This window comes from Eleutherodactylus coqui, chromosome 7 (assembly GCF_035609145.1).
Source record: "Eleutherodactylus coqui strain aEleCoq1 chromosome 7, aEleCoq1.hap1, whole genome shotgun sequence".
NCBI classification, from domain to species: Eukaryota; Metazoa; Chordata; class Amphibia; order Anura; family Eleutherodactylidae; genus Eleutherodactylus; species Eleutherodactylus coqui.
In genome coordinates, this window is record NC_089843.1 from 228444277 (window position 1) to 228467513 (window position 23237).

General features: G+C 44.4%; 1 protein-coding gene across 2 annotated transcripts in view; it reads left to right on the forward strand.

Moving 5' to 3' along the window:
* TNKS (tankyrase) overlaps positions 1-23237 on the forward strand; it is a 186571-nt gene that overhangs the window by 124893 nt on the left and 38441 nt on the right. Inside the window, exons 9-16 of one of the 2 annotated variants that reach the window (XM_066574526.1) lie at positions 1421-1542; positions 3181-3272; positions 3474-3552; positions 6006-6177; positions 8713-8792; positions 17559-17704; positions 19063-19228; positions 20937-21156. In XM_066574526.1, the coding sequence (XP_066430623.1) occupies positions 1421-1542; positions 3181-3272; positions 3474-3552; positions 6006-6177; positions 8713-8792; positions 17559-17704; positions 19063-19228; positions 20937-21156 (1077 nt within the window). The remainder of the gene's footprint in view (positions 1-1420; positions 1543-3180; positions 3273-3473; positions 3553-6005; positions 6178-8712; positions 8793-17558; positions 17705-19062; positions 19229-20936; positions 21157-23237) is intronic. The other variant, XM_066574527.1, reaches the window with a different exon arrangement.

Below are 23237 nucleotides of genomic sequence, written 5' to 3' on the forward strand. Positions count from 1 at the left end.
CCGTTGTATAACAGCAGAAAAAGAGTAAGCCCCCTAGGAAAACCAGGATACAAATTGGATTGGGAAGGGTTAATGCAATATTAAAGGTTTCAGTGTAAAAGGAATGCAGGTGATTGAAGTTCCATCCAGCCGCCGTTCCATTTCCCACCTACTGTGCAGGAATATTTCCTAAGCATAAAGCTGGGGTTCTTACCTAATAAACATATGCAGTGATGTTTGTGGGTGAAATCCGGAAGTGACTGGAAAAAAAGTTCTGCAACTGTTCAGAGTTCAGCAATAAAATCTATGTCAAAGCCTGATTCTCCGTTACATTGTGGAGTCTTCTAATAAGAAGAGACCTATGGGGTCTCTAATATGTTATGTTCATAACATGATGGGAAGAAGCTTGGGGTCGCCCAGGATGGGTACCACAGGGCATACCTTCTATTCAAGCTGGCCAGATACGGACCTTCCAAGTCAAAAGATGTTTATTCTCTGTAACTTAAGGTGTAGCAGTACAGACAGCCGCCCCTTCAACATAAAGCCTGGTCTGCCTGGCTCTAACATTATATAAATGGGCCTCACTACCAATTAGTATATTTACGCTAAATTAAAGTACAGGAACAGGTTCTTCAGTTCTGATATATAATATGTATATAGTTTTTTATTACAAGGAACATATAATGACTGTTCTGGCTGGTGTCGACTTTGGGTCTTTTCTCTTTTATGTATATATTATTTTTATTTTATTCTGTATTTTTTTACCATATATGTCCACCATGACGCCATGTAAGACCTCTGGGGTCACTCATGTGTAGTAACAGTAGTCACTGGCAGAGCTGATCAGGGTCTCTAGGACCCTGCAGCTTTGCTGTAACAGGGGGACCTGGTGGTCACGTGATCATCGAGTTGCACAGTGGAAATAATACTGCCACTTTTTAGTACATTACTAATTGAGCGCTATGTAGCCGGGAAAGGAGAAGGCAGAAGCGGTTAAAAACCGCGCCTCTCCTCTGGGTCCTCGGCTGTGTCTGACAGCCGAGGACCCGACCTGCACCTGCTTGATTGCAGAGGCTTTAATCCTGCGCCATATTTCTACTATTGGCAGTGATTAAAGTGCAGGACCAGCGTTGTATGTTTTCTGCGCTTTCTCCTGTAAGAGGTTAATATATAAACCTACTGGAGCTTCTCATTAATTACCTGACAGGTGAGCCTGCTACTTCTCAGGATGATAGGACTCTGGGAGAAATCTGCCTCCCATCCACTACTACTCCTATCATCCTGTCACAATGGGTTGTAGCTCTATATCCTACACTTTGGGTTCTCCGTGCTGAAATCCTTTCTGGTGATTTCCAGTATGGTGATGGTGGTGATGGTGATGGTGGTGATGGTGATGATGGTGATGGTGATGATCGATGCAGCCACCTTGTTTGAATTACAGATGAGTTCAAAGGACATTCTCTGCTACAAGCTGCCAGGGAGGCCGACCTGGCCAAAGTGAAGAAGACTCTTGCTTTGGAGATCATCAACTTCAAGCAGCCGCAGTCGCATGAGACGGCACTGGTGAGCGCAGGGGACACTTGTGGGGATTATAGCATTGGAATTTCGCTGTATAAGAATCGCCACTTGTTGGCTGAAACAGAAGTCGCAATGCCAAAATACAAACACCCCCCCCCCCCCCCCTGTTGGTCCAGAGGAAGGCAAAAAAAAACAAAAAAAAAACAAGCAGCCATTTTGCTCATTTGGAGGAAAAAATTCCTTCCTGACTCCATAATGGCAGCCAGAGTAATCCCTGGATCAACATGTGAGATCAACAACCCCGCTGGTCACCCCCATTTAAGGGGAAAAAAATTCCTTCTCAACTCCAATTGGCTAGCCCCTGTCCATCCTCTGATTGGTTCTTTAGCTTTTTTACTGCATGCTGAGACAACTACCAATCATGGGGGGTTGGCAGCGCTGGCAGCACCTCGTGGCCACTGAAATCAGCTGCTCTTTCGCTATTTTATGCTGAGGGTATCATGAAATAGGCGACAGGTTTCCTATAATATGTCTTTCATGCATATAAACAGTATTGTAATATAGCACTGCAGCCTAGAGAATGTGTGCCGGAACATAAAGGTCCGTGCACACAACACTGCAACGTACATGGAGCCATTAGAAATACACATGCTGGTAAACGGCTTCCATCAAGACAAGGAAAGACCTTTGAAAGCACATATAAATTCAGTATGAACCCATAGCGGAGTGGTATGCCTGGTGTGTAATGGGGGGGGGGGCAGAGTGATGCAGTAATTGGGGATCATCATATCGCATTACGAAATGGAAAGTTTATTATTCACTACTGCGATATATATATGTGTATGGATGTGTGTGTGTGTATATATATATATATATGTGTGTATGTATGTGTATATGCTCTCATGGATTAAGATTATGCTATTATAATCTGCATGTGAGGGCTTCTTTCATATCTGCAACGGCGATTCTGCTTTCCTGTAATGTTTGGAGAGCAGGAAATGGGAGCCCCTTGGCCAGATGGATCCGCCTTATGACCCCGCTGTATGGACCCCATTGACTATAATGGGGTCCGTTCGGTTTCCCCTCAGCTGCCCAGCATTTTACTGGAAGAGAAAGCCCTGCATGCAGCTGCTGCCATTTCTTCCGGTATTTTGTGACCGACCTCCTAGGTCCCTGCGCCGACGTCAACCCGGCCTAATACATGCAAGTCTGCCTCCTTGTAAAAATGTGTCAGTCCGAATGACTAAACGTTTTTCTCTGTTCTATTCCTCTGGTAATCTATGCGTTTCACCGGCTAACAAAAAGTTTGTTTTTCTGTAGGCGAAGCTTGGTTTCAGCCCGGTGTACCAAGCAGACAATTTATTCCCTGGCTTCCTACCCGCCTAGCTGACATGGGCATTGCTCATCCCTGGCACTGCAGTTCTAAAATCGAAATTGTTTTCAGAGGAGCATAATTTACCATTGATCACCCTCTTACATTTTGCTCAGCGCGTTGTATATCTGAGCCAGACGTTTGATAAATGACTGAAGGATTCCATCTGTGCGTTGCAGAAAGACTGCCTGAGGAATATATAACAAAAATAGAGATGATATCGTAAAAAACGGCAAAATCTAAGTGCGCTTTTAGACGTTTTATGTATGTGTTTACTTGTATCCTAATCTGCGTATTGCTACCTCTTCCAGCACTGCGCCGTGGCCTCGCTCCATCCAAAAAGGAAGCAGATAACGGAGCTGTTGCTCAGGAAGGGCGCCAGTGTCAACGAGAAGAACAAAGAGTAGGTCTGCCATTTATAGGAAATAGTTAAAATAGTCTTTGTTACAAAGTTGGTCAAGTCTGTTGAAGCCGTAGCTGCTGTGTGATGGTGGGGGGCGAAAACTTTTTATAAACTATGCTAAAACCCGTAAACTAAATCTGCGGGGTCGTATCGGCCCGACTAATGGTAAGGTTATAATACTCTCATTTCCTTATCCTTTAGCTTCATGACGCCTTTACATGTAGCCGCTGAGAGGGCGCACAACGACGTAGTCGAGGTTCTGCATAAGCATGGAGCAAAGGTAAAGATTCGTGTTTCTAAGTGAAGGTTATTTCTCCTCTTTTTGCGTAGAATTGATGTTTTTGTTTCTACCCCCAGCGTGTCGTCTGCTCCTCTCTAGCTTTATAGATGGCACAGGGTTACACAATTACAATATTAGGTCAGTACATTTATCTGAAAATCCTACCGAACCTCAAAGGCATTCAGCTTTTATGAAAATTACTTTGCTACTCAGACTCTGATTCATCCCTGTTCCTGGCAACGGGGTGAGTAATTTAATTGGAGTACCTTGGCCATCTATCGGCAGTGATATCTGTGCGTCATTTTAATACAAACTGCTTCTGAGGGTTTAAAGCTTGAAATGAAAAGTCCCGGATAATTAGGAAGAAGTAGGGAAAGCCATAGAGTATAGGAATGGGGAGGATTTCTTGAGTTCTCTCATTTTGCTCAATATGATAGAATGTATGGCTTTTCTTTGTTTTTTCATAGTGACGTTAAGTTGCAGTGTTAAAGGGGTTGTCCAGCTGGGTTGGTATGCGGGAGAAGCTCCTATTGAATTAATGGGACCTTTAACTGCAATAACCACTAGCGGCACTGCAGGTTCCAACAACACAGCAATTCTGGCTGATCACCGGAGGTCCGAAGGGCCGGACACCCACCGATATATCATTGATGGCCTATCCTAAGGATAGGCTATCAATAGTGTAAAGCCGGACAACTTCTTTAAAGTGAAACTTTTTGGAACCCCTTTTACCCCTTACGGTATGTCCACACAAAGTGAATGAGATTTAAACAAATCTCACTCATACATGTAGAAGATTTCCTCACAGAATGTCTGGAAATTGACCTGCGGTGCAGATTTGAAAGCCACGGTATGTCAATTTATACAATTGATTATCCCTGTCGGACATTGTTAACCCTTTCCAATCCACTGTCTGATGTCTTCAGACATTCTGATTGAAGGCTGTACAGATCCGATGTTGGAAGACGTCCGGCAGGGTATTCTTAATGTATACTACTAGCCGCTCTGTTGTCGGGGCCTCTCCAGCAAGTCACATACCGCAGTACTGGCTCTTGCCAGCAGATGGTGCTATTGTATAATGGCAGAAAGAGAAAGTCCCCTAGGAAACCCTGAATCTAAAATTGGATTGTAAAGGGTTAAAGGTTCCACAACAGAGCGCGTCATTTGTTGTGGCTTTTGCTGTTCCGGTTTTCTGGCAGGCGAGCTACAATTTTTCAAATTTGGATCATCTGCAACAGAACCGATTTTAGTTTGGGCCTTAAGGACACAAATTAGTTTTTTCCCCCACCCAGCGTAGGTGTAAAGAGGGTTATTTTCTGCACGATAGGTTGTATTTAATATCTTATTATTTTATAGGGGATAGACGGGGAAAACTGAATTTCCATGGTTTTTTTTAGTTTAATTTTTATGCCCTTGTCTGTGCCGGTATACACGAAATCTCAAAATTATTCTGTAAATTAAGATTATGGCAGTATCAAACTTCTGCAGTTTTTCCTGTTTTACTTTTGCATAACAACACGTTTTAACAAATCTTTGTGTTTCTGCATCCAAGATCCACAATATCTCTATTTTCCGTCCATGGAGCTGAATGAGAACTTGTTTTTTCGGGACAACTTGTAGTTTTCATCGGTAGCGTTTTTCCATATACATAGGCCTCTGATCACTTTTTATTCTAGGTTTTGGCAAACAGAATGAACAAAACACATCATCTTGCAGTAGAGTGTGACTATACAGCCGTACCAATCACATACTTTACAGAGATCTTCTGCTCCTGTAGACAAAACTTTTTACTCTGTTTGCACCCCTCCTTGGTCCTCGCAGATGGCTGCAGCACTTCTCTTACTACATTATGCACACTGTCATCTGACACACTTCATGCTGCTTTTAGATCGGCCAGCGCTGTTGAAGGGAACCACGCAGCCCAATTGGGCAGTTTTTCCCTGTTATGTCATTACAAACAGTATTTTTATTTTTTTGTGATGTTTTGGGTCCTTTTTCTCTTAAAATGCAGTTCTAGGTATTGCACTTTCTTTGGACCTTTTGTCAATAGACTTCTCTATAGGACTTATACTACAACAGAAAAAAAATGAATGCTACAAACATAATACAAAAAAAAAAAGACACCAAAAAGTTAGTTTAAAAAAAAAAAGTGAGAATGCGTATAATTAATAACCTTATAATGACCCTTTAAAAAAATGATCTTTTTACATTTATCTCCTTGGTTACATATATCGAAACTGACTTTGCTAATGTACAATAGCAGGTAGTGATAACATTGTTTCAGTTTGTGTTAATCTCACTTCTCATCAACTCTTTCTTCCTTACCTGAATTTCTAACATTGAAACTTGTGTTATCAGAGGCAAATTGGAGGCCGACCTCTTTTGAAAGTTGTTTCGGAACGGTCTGATTTTTATAGACTTGGTTAGAATGCATTTGTGTTCTTTCCCCTAAGATGAACGCTTTGGACACACTTGGGCAGACAGCCCTGCACCGAGCGGCCCTGGGAGGTCACCTGCAGACCTGCCGTCTTCTCCTGAGCTTCGGTTCGGATGCGTCCATCATCTCTCTGCAAGGCTTTACAGCAGCACAGATGGGGAATGAAGCTGTGCAGCAAATCCTAAGCGGTGAGTGAGCGCAGCGGCAAAGCCTTTGTGTTGTGGAGGCGTTCTTACAAGGCGCATGAGTAAAACAATCAGTGGTTTATGCGAAGTCAAGTTTGGACACAATGATTGAGAAAGACAAAATAATGATGGTACAGCACCAGTCAAAAGTTTAGGCACACTTTTTCATTCCATAGTTTTTCATTCTTTTTTTATTTCCTACATTGTATCTTCCTATTGAAGACATAAAAACTATGAATGAACACATATGGGATTGAGTAGTAAATAAAAAACCGTTAAACTAGAATTAGTTTTATAATTTCGATTCTTCACAGTAGACCCTTCTGCTTGAATGGCTCTCGGCATTCTCAGTCAGCTTCTCTCAGTCACCTGGAATGGTTTTCCAGCAGTCTTGGAGGAGTTTTTTTTCCGTATATTAAATCTTGTTATTGAAAAAATGAGTAAGAAAACTCCAATCCAGAGCCTTTATGCACAAGGACAGGACAACCAAGTTTAAAGCATATCACCGGGGCATTGACAAGCACGGAAGCAATTTGAGGGATATGTGGCATAGTCGAGTGGGAACTAGGTAATGGCGAAATGAAACTTTATAAGAGGCCTCTGACATTAATAAGAGTGCCTGTAATACATCACTCAACTGCCATATCTGGGATCAATCCTCTTTGGCAAGAGTAAATCCTAGGTTCCTCCCAAAAATACAACTCTTGTACAGGAGGAGTGAACCAAACTGGAACATATTTGAGAGCTAGGACTCCTAGCGTATGGATATTTCAGAAGGATTGTCTCAAAAGTAGTTGGGGTCAGAGGAGAGTTCGTATTCTTAAGGTAAGAAGAGGGGAAATGTTTAAGTTGTATCGAAAAAGCTCAGAGGAGGGTAAATCAAAATTCCTTTGAAGTGTAGAAAAGGAAGAAGGGCCTTCCAGGGAAAGCAAGTAATATAATTTAGTGAGAACCCTGTCTGTCCAGGCTCTGAAAGATTTGATGAATAATGCAAAATGGTAAAAGGCGCGGATGAGTAAATTAAGCCACCTAAATATTTAATGGAATCCCAGACCGTAAGACAATGCTTAGTAATGGGGTTAGTAATAGGGGGCCTGTGTACCGGTAGAGTCCACAGGATGGAATCAATAGTGAGAGGGGAGATCTCAAGGGCCTCCAAAGAGAAGCATTGGTTGTAGAGTAAAGAGGAGCCAATGGGGCTATCGGGGCTGCCTGATAATTCGAGTAAATTGGAACCTCAATATCTCCTTTCAGCCTGTGCCTATATAAAGTGGAGTGCGAAACTCCCGTAAAAGAATCCTTCCAAACAGAGTGAAACGCCATTCGTTGAAATGTTTTCAGAATATGCCACATGAAGGCCCCACTCTGACATGCCAGGATGGATGGATGGGCCAGCGATTGCATCTACTCCCTCCTGTCCTCTCCGGCCTCCCATCTCTACTGCTAATTCTCCTGCCGTCCGCCGCCGCTGAAGCCAGACTTGCTGTAGGTTTCCCTGTCCCCCGCCGGGTGTCCTGCTTCTTGCCTGCAGTCGCCTCCAAATGCTGTTCTGGGAAAGGGAGTGAGCGGTGAGGCACCATTGCCTGCTCTAGGAGCACCTGTTGTTGTGCCCATCACCTCCAGCCAGGGGAGCCACACGGTACCAAAAAAACACCGCAGGGAAGCTCCGGATCTTCTGTGCCCTCCACCAGGCCGTCAACCGATCCGGACCTTTAGGGGGTGTAAGCAAGGCGTTACATGTCACTCTGCAGGTCTCCACCCATATTTTTGGTAATAAATGTAACACATTATTTAAACTCCCTATAAAACAACAAATGGCAAAAAAAAATTAGTTATACAAAGAATAATACGTAGCTCATAAAAAATACAACTTATTCCACAAGAGAACAACCCCTCCCCCCACCTTCCCCCCTGTACAGCTATGTTGACGGGAAAATAAAGTTATGGATCTTTGAGTTCAAGAATGAAAAAAAACTGAAGAATATAGTTTGGTCATTAAGGTTCAAAATAGGCAGTTCACTAAGGGGTTAAAATCTTCACGGTTTCTTTTTTCCGGCAGGCCTGTATGTTTCCATGGTAACAAATAAACCCTATGTAGTCAGATCCTGCTGCCTTTTTTTTACACCAAATCCCATTTAGTCCTTACCTGCCAAAGTTACCCAAACATGGGGTACAAGGTACAGACTACTGCCGGCTGGATTGTTGGGTCTTCAGGAGCTGGAGAATGAGAATCATAGGAAATTCCATCAAGAATATTTTCAAAATTGTCTTATTTGTAGATTTTGATGCATTTGGCAGTTTACAATAAAGCATTCTGAAGGTATATCTAGCGTTGAAATGACTTGTATACTTGGGGAAGACGACCTCCCAAAATGTTCGTGTATTAAAAATGAGAACTGTTGATGCACAAAATTGTGAATTAATCATTTCCACCATCCTCCCATACATTTTGACAATGTTGCACACAGTAGTATGATTGAACACTCCCCCCCCCCGTCTAGATGATGCTTAGATCATTTTTTTACATTCTAATTACAGAAAGTACACCAGCCCGCACCTCTGATGTGGATTACAGACTTCTTGAAGCATCGAAAGCTGGAGACCTGGATACTGTAAAGGTAAGGGTGGTTTCACACCTGTGTTGGGGCTTCCGCTTTCCTGCTCCATTCGGGAAGCAGGAAATGGGGTATCCCCATAAACAAACTGCTCTGTCTCTGGAGGGAACCAGACAGACCCCATTGACTATAACGAGGTCTGCCCACTTTCGCCCGTCTCTTGGACAAAAGAAAAAGTGCTGCATGCAAGAAGGATCTGTGAATCTACATACATCGCGACAGGGAAGGGATTACCAGCGGGAGTTGCTGTGTGTCGTCCCGCCCCCCCCCCCCCCCCCGCTGTTGCAGCAGGAGACCGGCTATCGATGACAGCAGATAGCATGGGATCTCTTCTGATCTCGCTCTATCGTCAAGGCGTAAGTTGCGCTAAGTACCCCGCAGCCAGGGCGTACACTTATGCCCTGTGGCGTTATGGGGTTAAAGCATTGCGTAAGGGGAGAAAAAACTTTGTAATTTTTTTAAATGTAAAAACTGGGTTAGATGGCGTAGAGCTGGGGTCCCCAACCACCGGTCCGCGGACTGGAACTGGGCCGTTACTGTTTCTTTGCCGGTCCGGCGCCGCAGACCAGCACGGTAGTGTTGTACCTTGATGTCCCGTCACTGGAAGCTAGGGGCTAAGCGGACTTTGGAGTGAACGCCCCCTAGCTTCCAATTGGCTAGTACTGTGGCAGGGAGGACACGCTCCATCGTGTGCTGCTGGCGGGGGTGGTGGCTCGCCAGCATAGCAGTGAGCGCGGGAGCGGAGAGCATAGCACGGACCTCAGGCACCACGCCGTCATAACTGACGGGGTCCCTAGAGTTCTTGCAGCGCAGTGGGGACATGGCCACACGGACAGTGCTTCGGATCCAATGAGCGCATATCTGAGGGTGCCAGGGAGTGTAGCAGAGCAGCAGAGTGGTCCCAGCAGCACCCCCGGTCTACAGCGCTGTTTGGTGTATAGCGCTGCATAACCCTGCCCCCATATGACCAAAGCCCCGCCCTGCCGGGCCATGGAAAAATCATCTTCCTTGAGGCCGGTCCCTGGAGGGAAAAAGGTTGGGGACCACTGGCGTAGAGGACGGATTAGCAAGTGGTCACCTTGTTAAAAAATAAGACTCCCCACCCCGTATGAGAGCAAATAGCCTCTAGGTATGTGACAATCAGAGAGCAAATGGCCTCTAGGTATGTGACAATCAGAGAGCAAATGGCCTCTGGTTAATAAGGAACAGGAAGACAGACGGGAATCCTAGATATCTCCTCTACTGTGCAGACAGACGGACGTGTCACTATTCCTGACCTCACTTCAGATGGATGGAACTTCAGTGGTATTAGGGCTATAAACAATGGCTGTAAGGTGACTGCTTTTGGTTCTTTTTAAACCCAAGAATTGTGGGCGTGGCTAAGATGATTTCATTCCAGAGCATTCCAGGTTTTGGATTATTTTTTGGAGGTGATGACACAGCTACCTCATTCCTGCATTGAAAAGTGCTGTAATTCTACAGACGAGTTTTGTTTAGTAGTTAATAGGCCACTGCAGTGAAAACCTATGTTCCTATCCCTGCCCCCCTAACCCGGAGGTCTCCTCTATGTATTCCAGCCCCTTCCCTGCAGTGCACCATCTGGTGGCTGAGGCTCTTGTGCTTTCAGTTTCACATATATCCCATTATGTATCAGTACGACATTAGGTTAGGCTCGTCTGCTCTGTGTGGGCTCAGGATTTGCACTGTATCCAATGAGATTAGTCCTGAACCCGCTCCCACGTTCTGCTTCTGAAGATTTGCTTTCAGCCATGGGGAAAACTTTAAGGCTTTTTTCAGACATTCCAACAAAGTTCTAGTTATTAAAACCGTTAATACAAAACCATGTCATTTCTGTAAAATTCACAACTTGACTGCAACTACTGAATAAACCCCTATGGTATACTCGCATGTGGCGCTGTCAGTGCTGTTCTTGCCACATGGGTGAAAAATACCTCCAATCCACTGTCTGACGTCTAAAAACATTATGATTTAAGGCTGTACAGCTCCGATGTTGGAAGCCATCCGTCGGGGTTCTCTTACTGTTTATTGCCAGCTTCTCTGCTGTCGGAGCCTATCCAAAACTGTTTTTGGCCGTTCAAAAAAGTTGCGTTATAACTAGAGATGAGCGAGTATACTCGCTAAGGACAATTACTCGATCGAACATTGCCCTTAGCGAGTACCTGCCCGCTCGGAAGAAAAGGTTCGGCTGCCGGCGCGGGTGAGCGGGGAGTTGCAGCAGTGAGCAGGGGGGAGAGAGGGAGAGAGAGATCTCCCCCCTGCTCTCCCCCACCGCCGGCAGCCGAACCTTTTCTTCCAAGCGGGCAGGTACTCGCTAAGGGCAATGCTCGATCGAGTAATTGCCCTTAGCGAGTATGCTCGCTCATCTCTAATTATAACCCAACTTTTTTGAACGGCCAAAAACAGTTTTGCCAGTGTCTTCTCTTTCTGTTTAGTCATGTCTCTATTTAGCCTTATTTTCATAAAAAGCTTCCAGGATTGGAAAAACACAACTTTTTTCTTCTTAAAGCCTCCTGCGCACGGGCGGGTCAGGCCCCGCAGCGGAGCTTGACCCAGTGCCTGTCCTGTAACCCCTGCATACCTGTGTGCCGTCTTTTTTTTTTTCATTGCTGAGGATGTGCCGGCCGGCGCTTCCTTGCGCCTGTGTTGTAGGTGTTGGAACTGGGCGATGACGCGGATAGTGCTCACTGCGGAAGTGCCGTGGGACGGACGGCTTCCATTGACTGCAGTGGAAGCCGTCTGTGCGTAGCCCGCACAGAATGCAGTGATTTCTACTCCACGAGCGGAAAATTGTAATAGATTTTCCCTTGTGGAGATGAAATCCCGTATTTCTATAACATGCTGTGGGGCGGAAGCCCGCCGCAGACTCCGCAATTCAAATCCACCCATGTGCAGGAGGCCTAAGTTGGCGTGTCACCGTCCACAGGTTGCATGCGGTATTGCAACTCAGTATCATCCACTTCAATGGAGTTGAGCTAGAATACCAGACAAAACCCATGAACAGATGCGGTGGTATTTTTGGAAAAAATGGCACGTTTTTTAAAAAAAAAATCCTAGACAACCTCTTTAACTGTCCTCTGTGACCCCTCTTCAGCCTGATTTGCGCCTTCTGCTTGATAGGATAATACCTCTCGTGTTGTCAGTTGCGTTCTGTTTTCCCGATTTTTCTCTTTTCTCCTCGTTATAACTGCCGTTTATCTTGACGTTGCGTCCTATAATTGTTACCTGTCCAGTTGATAATCTGTTTTAAGTGGTCAGCTCTAATTGTTATTTCTGTCTGACGTATTTGTCTAAGGACAGCCCAACCAAATTGGGGATTGTACGGGTTGGGTTTCAACCTGGTTAGTTGTTGATTCATCACTACATCAGCCCGGCTCCAACTAGTGATGAAGGGCGGCTGGAACTAATGATGAAGTGGAGGGTAGGGGTGTTGGCGTCATTACTGAGGAGCTGTGGAACTAGTTTGCTTTGACCTTGGGAATCCAGCCATTCAGGTTATCTGCTCCCGGACCGGCATATTAATGCTCGGCTAACGTGCTACTGTATGGTTAACAAAATGCTTAGAGTAAAATAATTAGATAATAAAATAAGTAGATTAAATATTGACAATTGGAAAAGGAGTGATTTTTAAAAATGTTTTTCTTTGTTTATTTTAAGACTTTTTTATGTAAATGTTTTAGTAGTTCTTAGGCCACTGCTCTAAAACAGAAGCACACACCCATCTTATTGGCCATGGCGATCATCTGGGCCGGTTTAGTCAAGCCCAGAGTTCTCTATTTTAGAAATGTTTTTTGGTTCATATATTCCTATAGGAAACATAGAGTTACTACAAGTGCTTACTGGACCTGTTGCCTAGATGTTCCCGTTTATTAGGCCTCTTAAATACTACTGTTGTAGGCGCCTGAAAACGCCTTAATGCCTCATTACTGTTTCCACAGCAGCCAGTAAGTTCAGCTTTGAGGCCTTCATGATGTCTCTTCCATATCACCGAAAGAGCTTTACTACAGTAGTTGGTCGTGAACCATGCTCTGTGGGGAACGTACATGACATGAGATAAAGCTGGTACCTCCTTGAAGTGTGTCACCTATATCTTTATAATCTAGATCATGACATAGAGGGAAAAAAACAAAACACTAACGCTTCTTAAAATATTTTTAACATAAAAGCTTGATTAAAATAGGTCAATTTCTGATGACACGTTGCCTGTAAAAGTTATGGGCACCTTTGGAGGAAGCAAGTGTTTTTGTATTTTTTTTTCATTTAAATGCATGTATTTTGTGCTGACAATCATTTTTGCCATAGTACTTAATTAAAACTTTTACACATTTTACCCCTCGTTACAAATCCTATCACAGAGCACTCACTGAATGTATGGGGTTCCATCAGATATTCTGGTGGTTTCATTCCACCTCATCTACCCCCTTCTACGAAATCCATTATTTTTCCCTGGTAACAACTCTCTTCATATGTTTCAGGCCTGGAAAAGCAAAGGCCTCACCAAAATATACCATCTACTTCCCATACATGGTATTCTCCCATTTCCCACCCTACAGATTAACTGTATTATGCCCTCCTCAGAATCATTCAGATGCCTGCAACTCAAACGCTTCATATCATCATTAGTGAAAAACACTAAAGGCCTTTTAACATGCAAGGATAATCTGTCAAACGTCCAAAAGATTGAAAGATTTAGCGATGTATTTGCATAAAGTGTTAATAGCTTTAATGGTCATTGACACTTTATTATCTTCATTTGCGTGTAAAGGGACCTCCAGGAGTTGTTTGCTAAGTCGGTCATGTGTTTAAACACACTCCCAGCTGTGCAAAAAGCTGCCATCACATTCCCTTGTTCTCCTCGCGGCTGCCGTCACATTCCCTTGTTCTCCTCGCGGCTGCCGTCACATTCCCTTGTTCTCCTCGCGGCTGCCGTCACGTTCCCTTGTTCTCCTCGCGGCTGCCGTCACGTTCCCTTGTTCTCCTCGCGGCTGCCGTCACGTTCCCTTGTTCTCCTCGCGGCTGCCGTCACGTTCCCTTGTTCTCCTCGCGGCTGCCGTCACGTTCCCTTGTTCTCCTCGCGGCTGCCGTCACGTTCCCTTGTTCTCCTCGCGGCTGCCGTCACGTTCCCTTGTTCTCCCCGCGGCTGCCGTCACGTTCCGTTGCTCTCCCCGCGGCTGCCGTCACGTTCCGTTGCTCTCCCCACGGCTGCCGTCACGTTCCGTTGCTCTCCCCGCGGCTGCCGTCACGTTCCGTTGCTCTCCCCGCGGCTGCCGACACGTTCCGTTGCTCTCCTCGAGGCTGCCGGCACGTTCCGTTGCTCTCCTCGAGGCTGCCGGCACGTTCCGTTGCTCTCCTCGAGGCTGCCGGCACGTTCCGTTGCTCTCCTCGAGGCTGCCGCCACGTTCCGTTGCTCTCCTCGAGGCTGCCGCCACGTTCCGTTGCTCTCCTCGAGGCTGCCGCCACGTTCCGTTGCTCTCCTCGAGGCTGCCGCCACGTTCCGTTGCTCTCCTCGAGGCTGCCGCCACGTTCCGTTGCTCTCCTCGAGGCTGCCGCCACGTTCCGTTGCTCTCCTCGAGGCTGCCGCCACGTTCCGTTGCTCTCCTCGAGGCTGCCGCCACGTTCCGTTGCTCTCCTCGAGGCTGCCGCCACGTTCCGTTGCTCTCCTCGCGGCTGCCGCCACGTTCCGTTGCTCTCCTCGCGGCTAGTGTTCACATGCTGCGGGGAGAACATTCAGCAGTCAGTTGAAAGATGAGCGACATGCATTCGAATGGGACATATTTACTCAGTCTTTCAGCGGCTGAACGATGGATTTTATGTGAACTAATGTGCACAATGCCCGCGTTTACATGTAACGACACGAGGACTTAAGTCTTAAAACTATGCCAGTTCACACCTCTTAATGCACTCAATTATCGTATATGTCCTGCTGGGTAACAGATGTTGGAAGAACACTTACAGAAGATGCTTGGCCTCAGATCTGGGAATCACCTAGTAAAAGCGCCCACAATATACTTATGTTGGAAACCTCCTGTGAAGTATTATTCCGCTGCTATCTAGTTTCTACCCGAATAGCCCATGCTGTGCCAGGATACTCCCCGAAAAATGCTTTCATGGCTGTCCATCTCCGAGTAACATGTACATACATTTGGTGGTCTTGTCCCTGAGTCAAACGACTATAATTGAGCATATACTCGTTAATGTACTCAGTTACAGGTTGCAATATCCAAAAGAATCCATGGGAGGCCTTATTAAATATAAAGAAAATTACAAATCTCTCCCCGGACTCAAGAAGATTGCTCTTTTTTTTTTCTCATAGCAACTAAGCAGACAATTGCCCGGTCCTTCAAGAAGGCCTCTTTGGAAATAAAAAGACGACTAAACTGGTACTTAAATCTAAAATTAACTTCAGTAATAATCATTGACTGCCACCAGGCACTTCTGACGGTCTGGACGCCATCGGTGAACTCTATGTTCCCTTCACAAAGCATATTAATTCCCCTATAAATTGTCGCATTAGTAAGGCTGACAAACCTTGTACATTGTGTCTTACATTGTGACTCCACGAGAGATGAAGCCTGTCCCTCCACACCCTCCCTATTTCCCTTGATCCCATATCCCCTTAATAATTGAAGGTTAGTAATGGCCAGGCCGTTATTTGATGAGTTGCCCCATAACGGGATCAGATATACGAAGCACAAAAGAGGCAAACCTATTAGAAACACACCCAGCACCTGTCAATGGTTTCATTTTTTGGGGTATAATATGTCATAAATCTTCAGTTATCTCTGTATTCTGCACGATTTAAAATTAATAAGCACAAATGGGTAAAAGAATTTTTTTTGCAGCTTTTACATATCATTGTTTATTGACATTGGAGTCTAAAGGCCCATTTCCACGCAATAATCGTTGTAAGTGCGCCCATCTTTCACTCTTCGGCTGAACAATGATTTTTAGGTGAGCTTAAAATCCATGGTTCATCCGTAGAGAAGTAAACACAGACAGCATGCTGTGTTTGCTGTCCATGGGGCTGAATTCTCCACGGAACCGCTGATTACATTGTATTCAGCAGAGAGCCCGCGTCAGAACAACTGAGCTGAATGTAGAGAACAGACCACCTGCTGTTCTCTGAATACAGCTCCAGGAGGCTCATTTACATGCAAATGACTTTACATAGGACGACTAATGGGCCAATTACATGGGGTGATTATTGTTCAAAATTCGTTCAACCAAACAAATTTGACTGATAATCGTGCATTGTGAATGCAAACAAATCCCTTACTGTTCATTCGCAATTCGTTATTGCTGACTTGCAGACAGCATAAAAACTATCAATGGGTTGCTGGCTTCTCGTTCCGTGTAAACGCTTCCCGCCCAGTGCTTCACATGGAGCGAGAAGCCCGCCATCTAGTGGCAAACTCTGCCTGTGCAGACGCTGTACACGAGCGCTGACTGCCTTAGTGGGGACGTCGGCCTGTGCAGTAATTTATCCGAATGTCGTCCCGTGTAAAAGGGCCATTATAGCACACTACATGGAGAGGGATGAGGGGGAGCTGTGGAGAGGACAGTATGGAGGGGTACAGAGGAGGACATTATACGGGAGCTGTCCCAAAAAACTCCTCACACAGCCATGTCAATGAGTTATGGTTCTTGCAGTGTGATGATAAAGATCGCTTGGTCCCATAACATTCAGATATGCTGTGCATATCATTCCCTTATGCAAAGAAATGTGGTATTCTTCAACTTGGTTAGTAAATAAAGTATAAAATCGAGATTAAAATCAGGAATAGAGAAAGCCTTGGGGCAAAAAAGTGAGATTTTAATTTTAGGATACATTGCCCAGCCGTAGTGTAGACATAATGTAAAATGAGTAATCTGGGATCTGATAGGTTCTGCATGAAATATCTTAATTGTTTTTTATGTTAATAGAAAAATATTTCACATGCAGCCATTTGAGCAACAAAGCGGAATCCATCAGCTTGTGAAGAGCATCACCAGACTGCGCACATGTACTGGGATGTGATGTGATGTGATGAAAGATATTGGGGAGAGATAGACAGTTACAATGTGCTTATTAAGATTGGGTTTCAGCTTCGTATTTAACCCTTTCCAATCCAATTTGTATCCTGGTTTTCCTAGGGGGCTTACTCTTTTTCTGCCATTATACAACGGCGCTATCTGCTGGCTAAAGCCAGTACTGCATGAGGTGACACATTGGATAGGCTCTGACAGCAGAGAGGCTGGCAATATACAGTAAGAGAACCCCGACGGATGTCTTCCAACATCGGAGCTGTACAGCCTTAAATCATAATGTCTTCAGACGTCAGACATTGGATTGGAAAGGGTTAAAGATTACACAATTTTCCCATGTAAATAGGCTCAATGGAAGTCAATGGGGGCGGACGATGCACTGCGGTTTTCAAGGTTAAAATCAATTTAGGATGTGGGGTCATGAATTGTTTTCCGCACGGATGATCAGCAGTGCATTCGCATAGAAAAACTATTACATCCGCGATCTCGCGCAAATGGTTTCCGCAGGAAATCTGCATGTGGAATCCTATCCGCCCGTGGACATGAGGCTGTATTTTTAGTTTTCCCTGAGCTGCTGGGTGGAGCCTAGCTGCTTCTAAGTATATAAACATTGGCTGTCTTATAAGTTTGTTGAACAGGTAGTGACTATTTGCAGAATCGGTAGTACTGCTAAAATCCAAGATTTATTTACCTTTCTTGTTTTCTTCCACCTCCCATTTTTTACAGCAGCTATGCAGCCCACAGAATGTGAATTGCAGGGATCTAGAAGGTCGCCATTCAACACCATTGCACTTTGCTGCTGGTTATAACAGAGTTTCGGTTGTTGAATACCTACTGCATCACGGCGCTGATGTACATGCCAAAGATAAGGGGTAAGCTTGTTCCAATTTTTTATTTTGTTTGTTTGTTTTTATGGTGAACTTTGTGTTGAATGAAAATTGTAAAAAATAAGTAATATATAGAAGACTTTACATCTTTGGTGAACTGGAGCCAAAGGCCGCCTGCAGGCGGCCGGGTCAGATCCGGCTGAGAGAATTCTCGCAGCGGGACCCGACCCGAGCATCTGCAGAGAGCAGCGCGTGCACTCTCCCGCGGACCCGGCTCTTTCATGTGCTGGCGCATGCGCAGAGCGGAGCCGGCGGCCAGTGAGTGACATTTCTGTAATAGAGCATGCCGCGATTTGTTCGCCGCGCAAGATTTCGCGCGGCCAAATCACGGCCGTCTGCATAGGATTACGTTTGTCAAAGCAATCCTATGGCAGCTTCCATGGGTGGAAATCCTGCCGCGGAATTTCCGTCCGTCTGCAGGCGGCCAGAGACTTATTCACGGCCACTCCCCATCCAGTAAGATCTTAGCTGTGAGTCTTCTATGCAGAACCATAGTGTTTAATATGTGAGATGGACTCCATTTCACATGTTCTGTCCGTGTTGGTCTTTTGGGTTAGATGGATACAGGTTCTGTTCCTGCTTCACCCAGATTTGTGTCTTTATGCAGTTTTCTACATAGAAAGTGGAAAATCCGAGATAGATACTAATAAAATACAATGTTTTTGCACTTGAAAAAAAAACAAAACTTTTGAGTCCATGCTTATGTCCAGGAGTAGTTGTCAAGGCAAAAAGAGGGGATGAGCAGCACTAATAGGACTTCCAAGAGCAATCCTCCCATAATAAAGTGTTTTTTGTTTTATATTTTTTTTCCTCCTTTTTAGTTGAAGTATCTGGCTATGTGTTTTAGCACTTAACTACTGCCCTCATCAGACATTAAACAGTAGTACAATCCAAAGTGTGTGTGCATGTATAATAGATAGATAGACATAAATAGACATATAGTATATTAGACACACTGTCAAAAAAAAAAATCGAGCAACTAAATCTGGATTCATTGCTGGAGACAAATTGGTTCAACTCCATAGCGTCTCAGGACTGAAGGAATAAAGAAGCATTTAATATATGCACCTGGTATGCTGTCGCTCTTTCCAGATACAGATCCATACCACAGTACTGGCTCTAGCCAGCAGACGGCGCCATTGTATAACAGCACATAGAGAAAGCCCCCTAGGAAACCCTGAATCCAAAATTGGATTGCAAAGGGTTAAACCACCTGATATTAGCCTTACGCCCCAACCGAAATGCATGCTTACGGCGTTCCAGTGTTTTGCGCCAGATCCCGGTATTTTCTAGGATCACCAACCGTCCTTTCTGTAAACCCCCCTCTCTTGCTTGCTTTCTAGTGGCTTAGTCCCTCTCCACAACGCCTGCTCCTACGGACACTATGAAGTGGCGGAGTTGTTAGTGCGGCACGGGGCCTCGGTCAACGTTGCAGATCTCTGGAAATTTACTCCACTACACGAAGCAGCTGCTAAAGGGAAATACGAGATCTGCAAACTGTTATTAAAGGTAAGCTGGTAAAATATGTTATCGGAGCCTCCATCCACAGCCATTACTTACCGCCGTGCCGCTCCTCTATAGAAGCCCGCACTAGTGGGCATTGGAAACTCATTACAACGGCAAAAACTACATTGGCTAAAGGTTATTGAAGCCATAAATTAAATGATGTCGCGCCTCTTGTGTCAGGGAAGCCGTACCCTTGGCTATAAAGGCCAGAACACACATCTATGGGAAGTTAGGCAGAGGGCGCATCGCTGTGATTTCTAAAGCACAGAGTGCCATGTTGTGGCCCACCTATACCGTCACACGGTGCCAGTAATGGGTATTTATTATAGATGTGTGGAGAAGATAAACCGATTCTTAATGGAATATTAAAACCTTATTTCATGTATATTTTCTTGGAAAAGTGATTGTTTTTCTGCTGCCATGAAAAAGCGATGGGATGGCTGTATCGGGTGTTTATGGGATGTACTGTTACACAGATTAGCACCAAATAGTGCAGAAAATGCTTTATTTTGGTTAGACCTATTGGATATGATTAGCCAATGAGGTACAAAACACAACCCCCAAGGAGGGGGACAACAAGTAAAGTACCACATCCCAGCCGTGCAGCTATAGAATGGGGGAGGACAGAATAAAAAATAAATAAATCTTGTTATTTGTATAGCACCAACTTATTCCGCAGCGCTTTCAGTTAATTTTTTATTTATTACCCCCCACCAAGTTGGGTACTCATTTTACCGACCTCGGAAGGATGGAAGGCTGAGTCTATCTTGAGCCGGGTACCTGAACCATGCAGGGATTGAACTTGCAACCTTCAGGTCGTGAGCGAGAGCTTACACTCTGCACCACACGAGGCTCTATAATCGGGCCCCATGACTGTATTCTGGATGTGTCCTCTAATACATGTATGGCATTTCACATTATGCAGCACTTCATCGTTCTAAAGCTCAAAATGCCACAGACAGTCGGCTCACCGTCAATTATCCTCCTCAACATCACCTGCGCCCGCGAAATCCCCGAGCAAGAATACGATACGCATAAACAGTCGTATTGCAGTAGAACACATCTTTATTCACATCACAGTGATGACAACCGAGCGCAGCCAACTTGGCTGCAATGAAAGCCTTACTGATGGAACGCTTCAGTTCATGTGTTATTGCTGAACTGATTTAAAGGGACTCTGTCACCATCTTCCTGAAGCCCTTACTATTGGGTAGTGCCTGTCACACTGATTACAGTGATATGTCTGCTGTGTGTATCTGTGCAGGAGTTTAGGAGAAACTTGTATTTTATTAGTAGCAGCCAGACACAGAAGTAGTCCCCACCCTCTAGCCAATGATTGGCAGCTGTCTCTTTATGCAGAGTATTAATAGATCAGTCAATCATTGACTGGAGGGCAGGGTGGGTGGAGCTCATGAATATCTAGGACTACTTTAAGAAGTCCCCTATGCATGTGCAGCTACTGATAAAAGGCAAGTTTCTCCAGAACTCCTGCACGGATCCATACAGCAGACATATCAGTGTAATCAGTGTGACTGTCACTACCTTACTGTGCTCTCGGGGAGGGGTGTAAAAAGATGGTGACAGGGTCTTTTTAAGTCTGCTTGCTGTCCAAGTAGCGATATGGGAACTGGTTACAATCTGTTATTTCTCTCATCTTTACTTTTCTTTATTCAGAAGTTTTGAAACCAGATTGTATGTTTTTGTTTCCCAGCATGGAGCAGATCCAACTAAGAAAAACAGGGATGGGAACACACCTCTGGATTTGGTAAAAGATGGGGACACGGACATTCAAGATTTATTACGAGGAGATGCGGCGCTGCTCGATGCGGCTAAAAAGGGCTGTCTAGCCAGAGTACAGAAGCTTTGCACACAGGAAAACATTAACTGCAGGGACACCCAAGGAAGGAACTCCACCCCTCTGCACCTGGCAGGTGAGAACGCATCCTCATAAGGGATGAGCGAGCATACTCGGTAAGGCGACATACTCGAGAGCATCGCCTTTTTCGAGTACCTGCTGGCTCGTCCCTAAAGCTTGGGGGGGCGGCACGGGGCAGTGAGGGGGAGCGGGGGGAGGGAGAGTTAGAGAGATCCCTCTTGTATTAATAAAATACAAGATCTACTGAAAAGATTCAGTAGAACTTGTATTTTATTAATTTAAACCTCTGCTCATTGTGAGCTGAACAGTCAAATGGGCGGAGCTATGAGTGATCGATGGCTTCTTCTGTATGTATAGTCATTCATAGATAGCTGTCAATCGCTGGACTGTTCAGCTCCTCCAGCCTCATGACGGGATGCCTGCAGCTTGGACAGTGTCTTCCATCTGACAGATCCCCTTCAATAGGGTAGATTGCTTGCAGAAATACCATATACTGCTATACTGAAGAATTATATAGTATAAGCAATCAAACTATCACACGTTCAAGTCCTTAAGGGGACGACAAAAAAAAGCGAAAGATGAAAAACATTTTTATTGTAGAAGATAAAGAATAATGAAGGTTTTTGGAAACCGTTTCCCATATTTATAATAAAAAAACATATTTGGTATTGCCACGTCTGCAAGTCCAATCTGTCAAAATAATGCATTATTTATCTCCCACGGTAAACGGCAGAATCGGCTTATTTTTTTGTCACCTTGTCTCCCAAAAAGAATGTGATAAAAGCCATCAAAAAATTGTATGCACATCTAAATGGTACCGATAGAAACCATTGTCCTGCAAACAAGGAGTGTTCACACACCTATAATGACAGAAAATTTATGTACATTTTTTTTTAAAGCAGTACAACAAAAAACCTAAATTTGGTATTTTTGTAATCATGCTGACTTACAAAGTAAAGCTAACGTTATTTTTTCTAGGGTTGTACCTTGTAAAAATACGGAGCAATTATGCTTTTTTTCTCATTTCACTACACTTAATTTTTTTTTTGAGTTTTTCAGTACATTTATATGATAAATAAGTAGTACCATTGAAAAATTCAACTTGTCCCATAAAAAACAAGCCCTCAGACAGCTACGTTAAAATAAGTTATGATTTTTTGAAAATAGAAAGAATAAACAAAAATGAGAAAAAAATGGCCATGTCATAAAGTGGTTAATGCCTGTGCAGATCAAAAGTGATGGCAGCTTTCTCTCTTTTTGAAATATAAGCCCTACCCTGAAAATAAGCAGCACTCAATGAACCAATCACAGCCATTCACTGAAGGGCATATTGAGTAACTGTGATTGGTTTATCGAGTGCCAGCTTTGATTGGCTGAGGCAGCTCTCTTGAACCAATCAAAGCAATTGTTTGCTGGAGGCTGGGTATTCAAGCCTCGTTACCAGTAAGAGATGCTCCATCAGCATTGAGGACTACACGGAAGCCTGCTGGAGCGCCAGAGGCCAGTGGGGGGGATCCACACAGCGCCTGCTAAGTCACCCCCCAAAAATAAGATGTTCTGCCTCTTTGGGGGCAAAAATTAATATAATACAGTGTCTTATTTTGGGGGGAAATGTGGTAATATCACTTATACATAAAGAAAAGGTTGCTTTAAATACAGAAACTCATAGACATAGCTGGAGCAACAGAGGACTGCAGTGCAGGTGTAATGGTTTTCAAGCATCCCTACATCTTAGATTCTTCGTATAGACGTGTCTTGACCTAGAACAAAGATCTGTTATTTCAACTCCAGCTCACCGCTTGGATACCCTTCCTGCCAGATGAACGGACAGGTGCAGGTACACCGTGAACAATGGAAACAAAACTCCGCCACCTCTGTGGATTCCAGCGTAAAAACATTTCATTTATGGATAAAAACCTCTTCAAAAATTGTGCTTACATGTTTTGAACCAAGTTCTTATTCCTCTCGTGCTCGAAACATGTAAGCACAACTTTGGGAAATCTTTTTATCCATGAAATTTAAATGCTGTTTTTATGCTGAAATCTAGAGATCACTTATTCTTTAGTAGAAGAGCCGCGAATGGGAATAAGAATAGACTAATTGGGACGTTTTACGACCAGGCTGGTGATGTGCCGG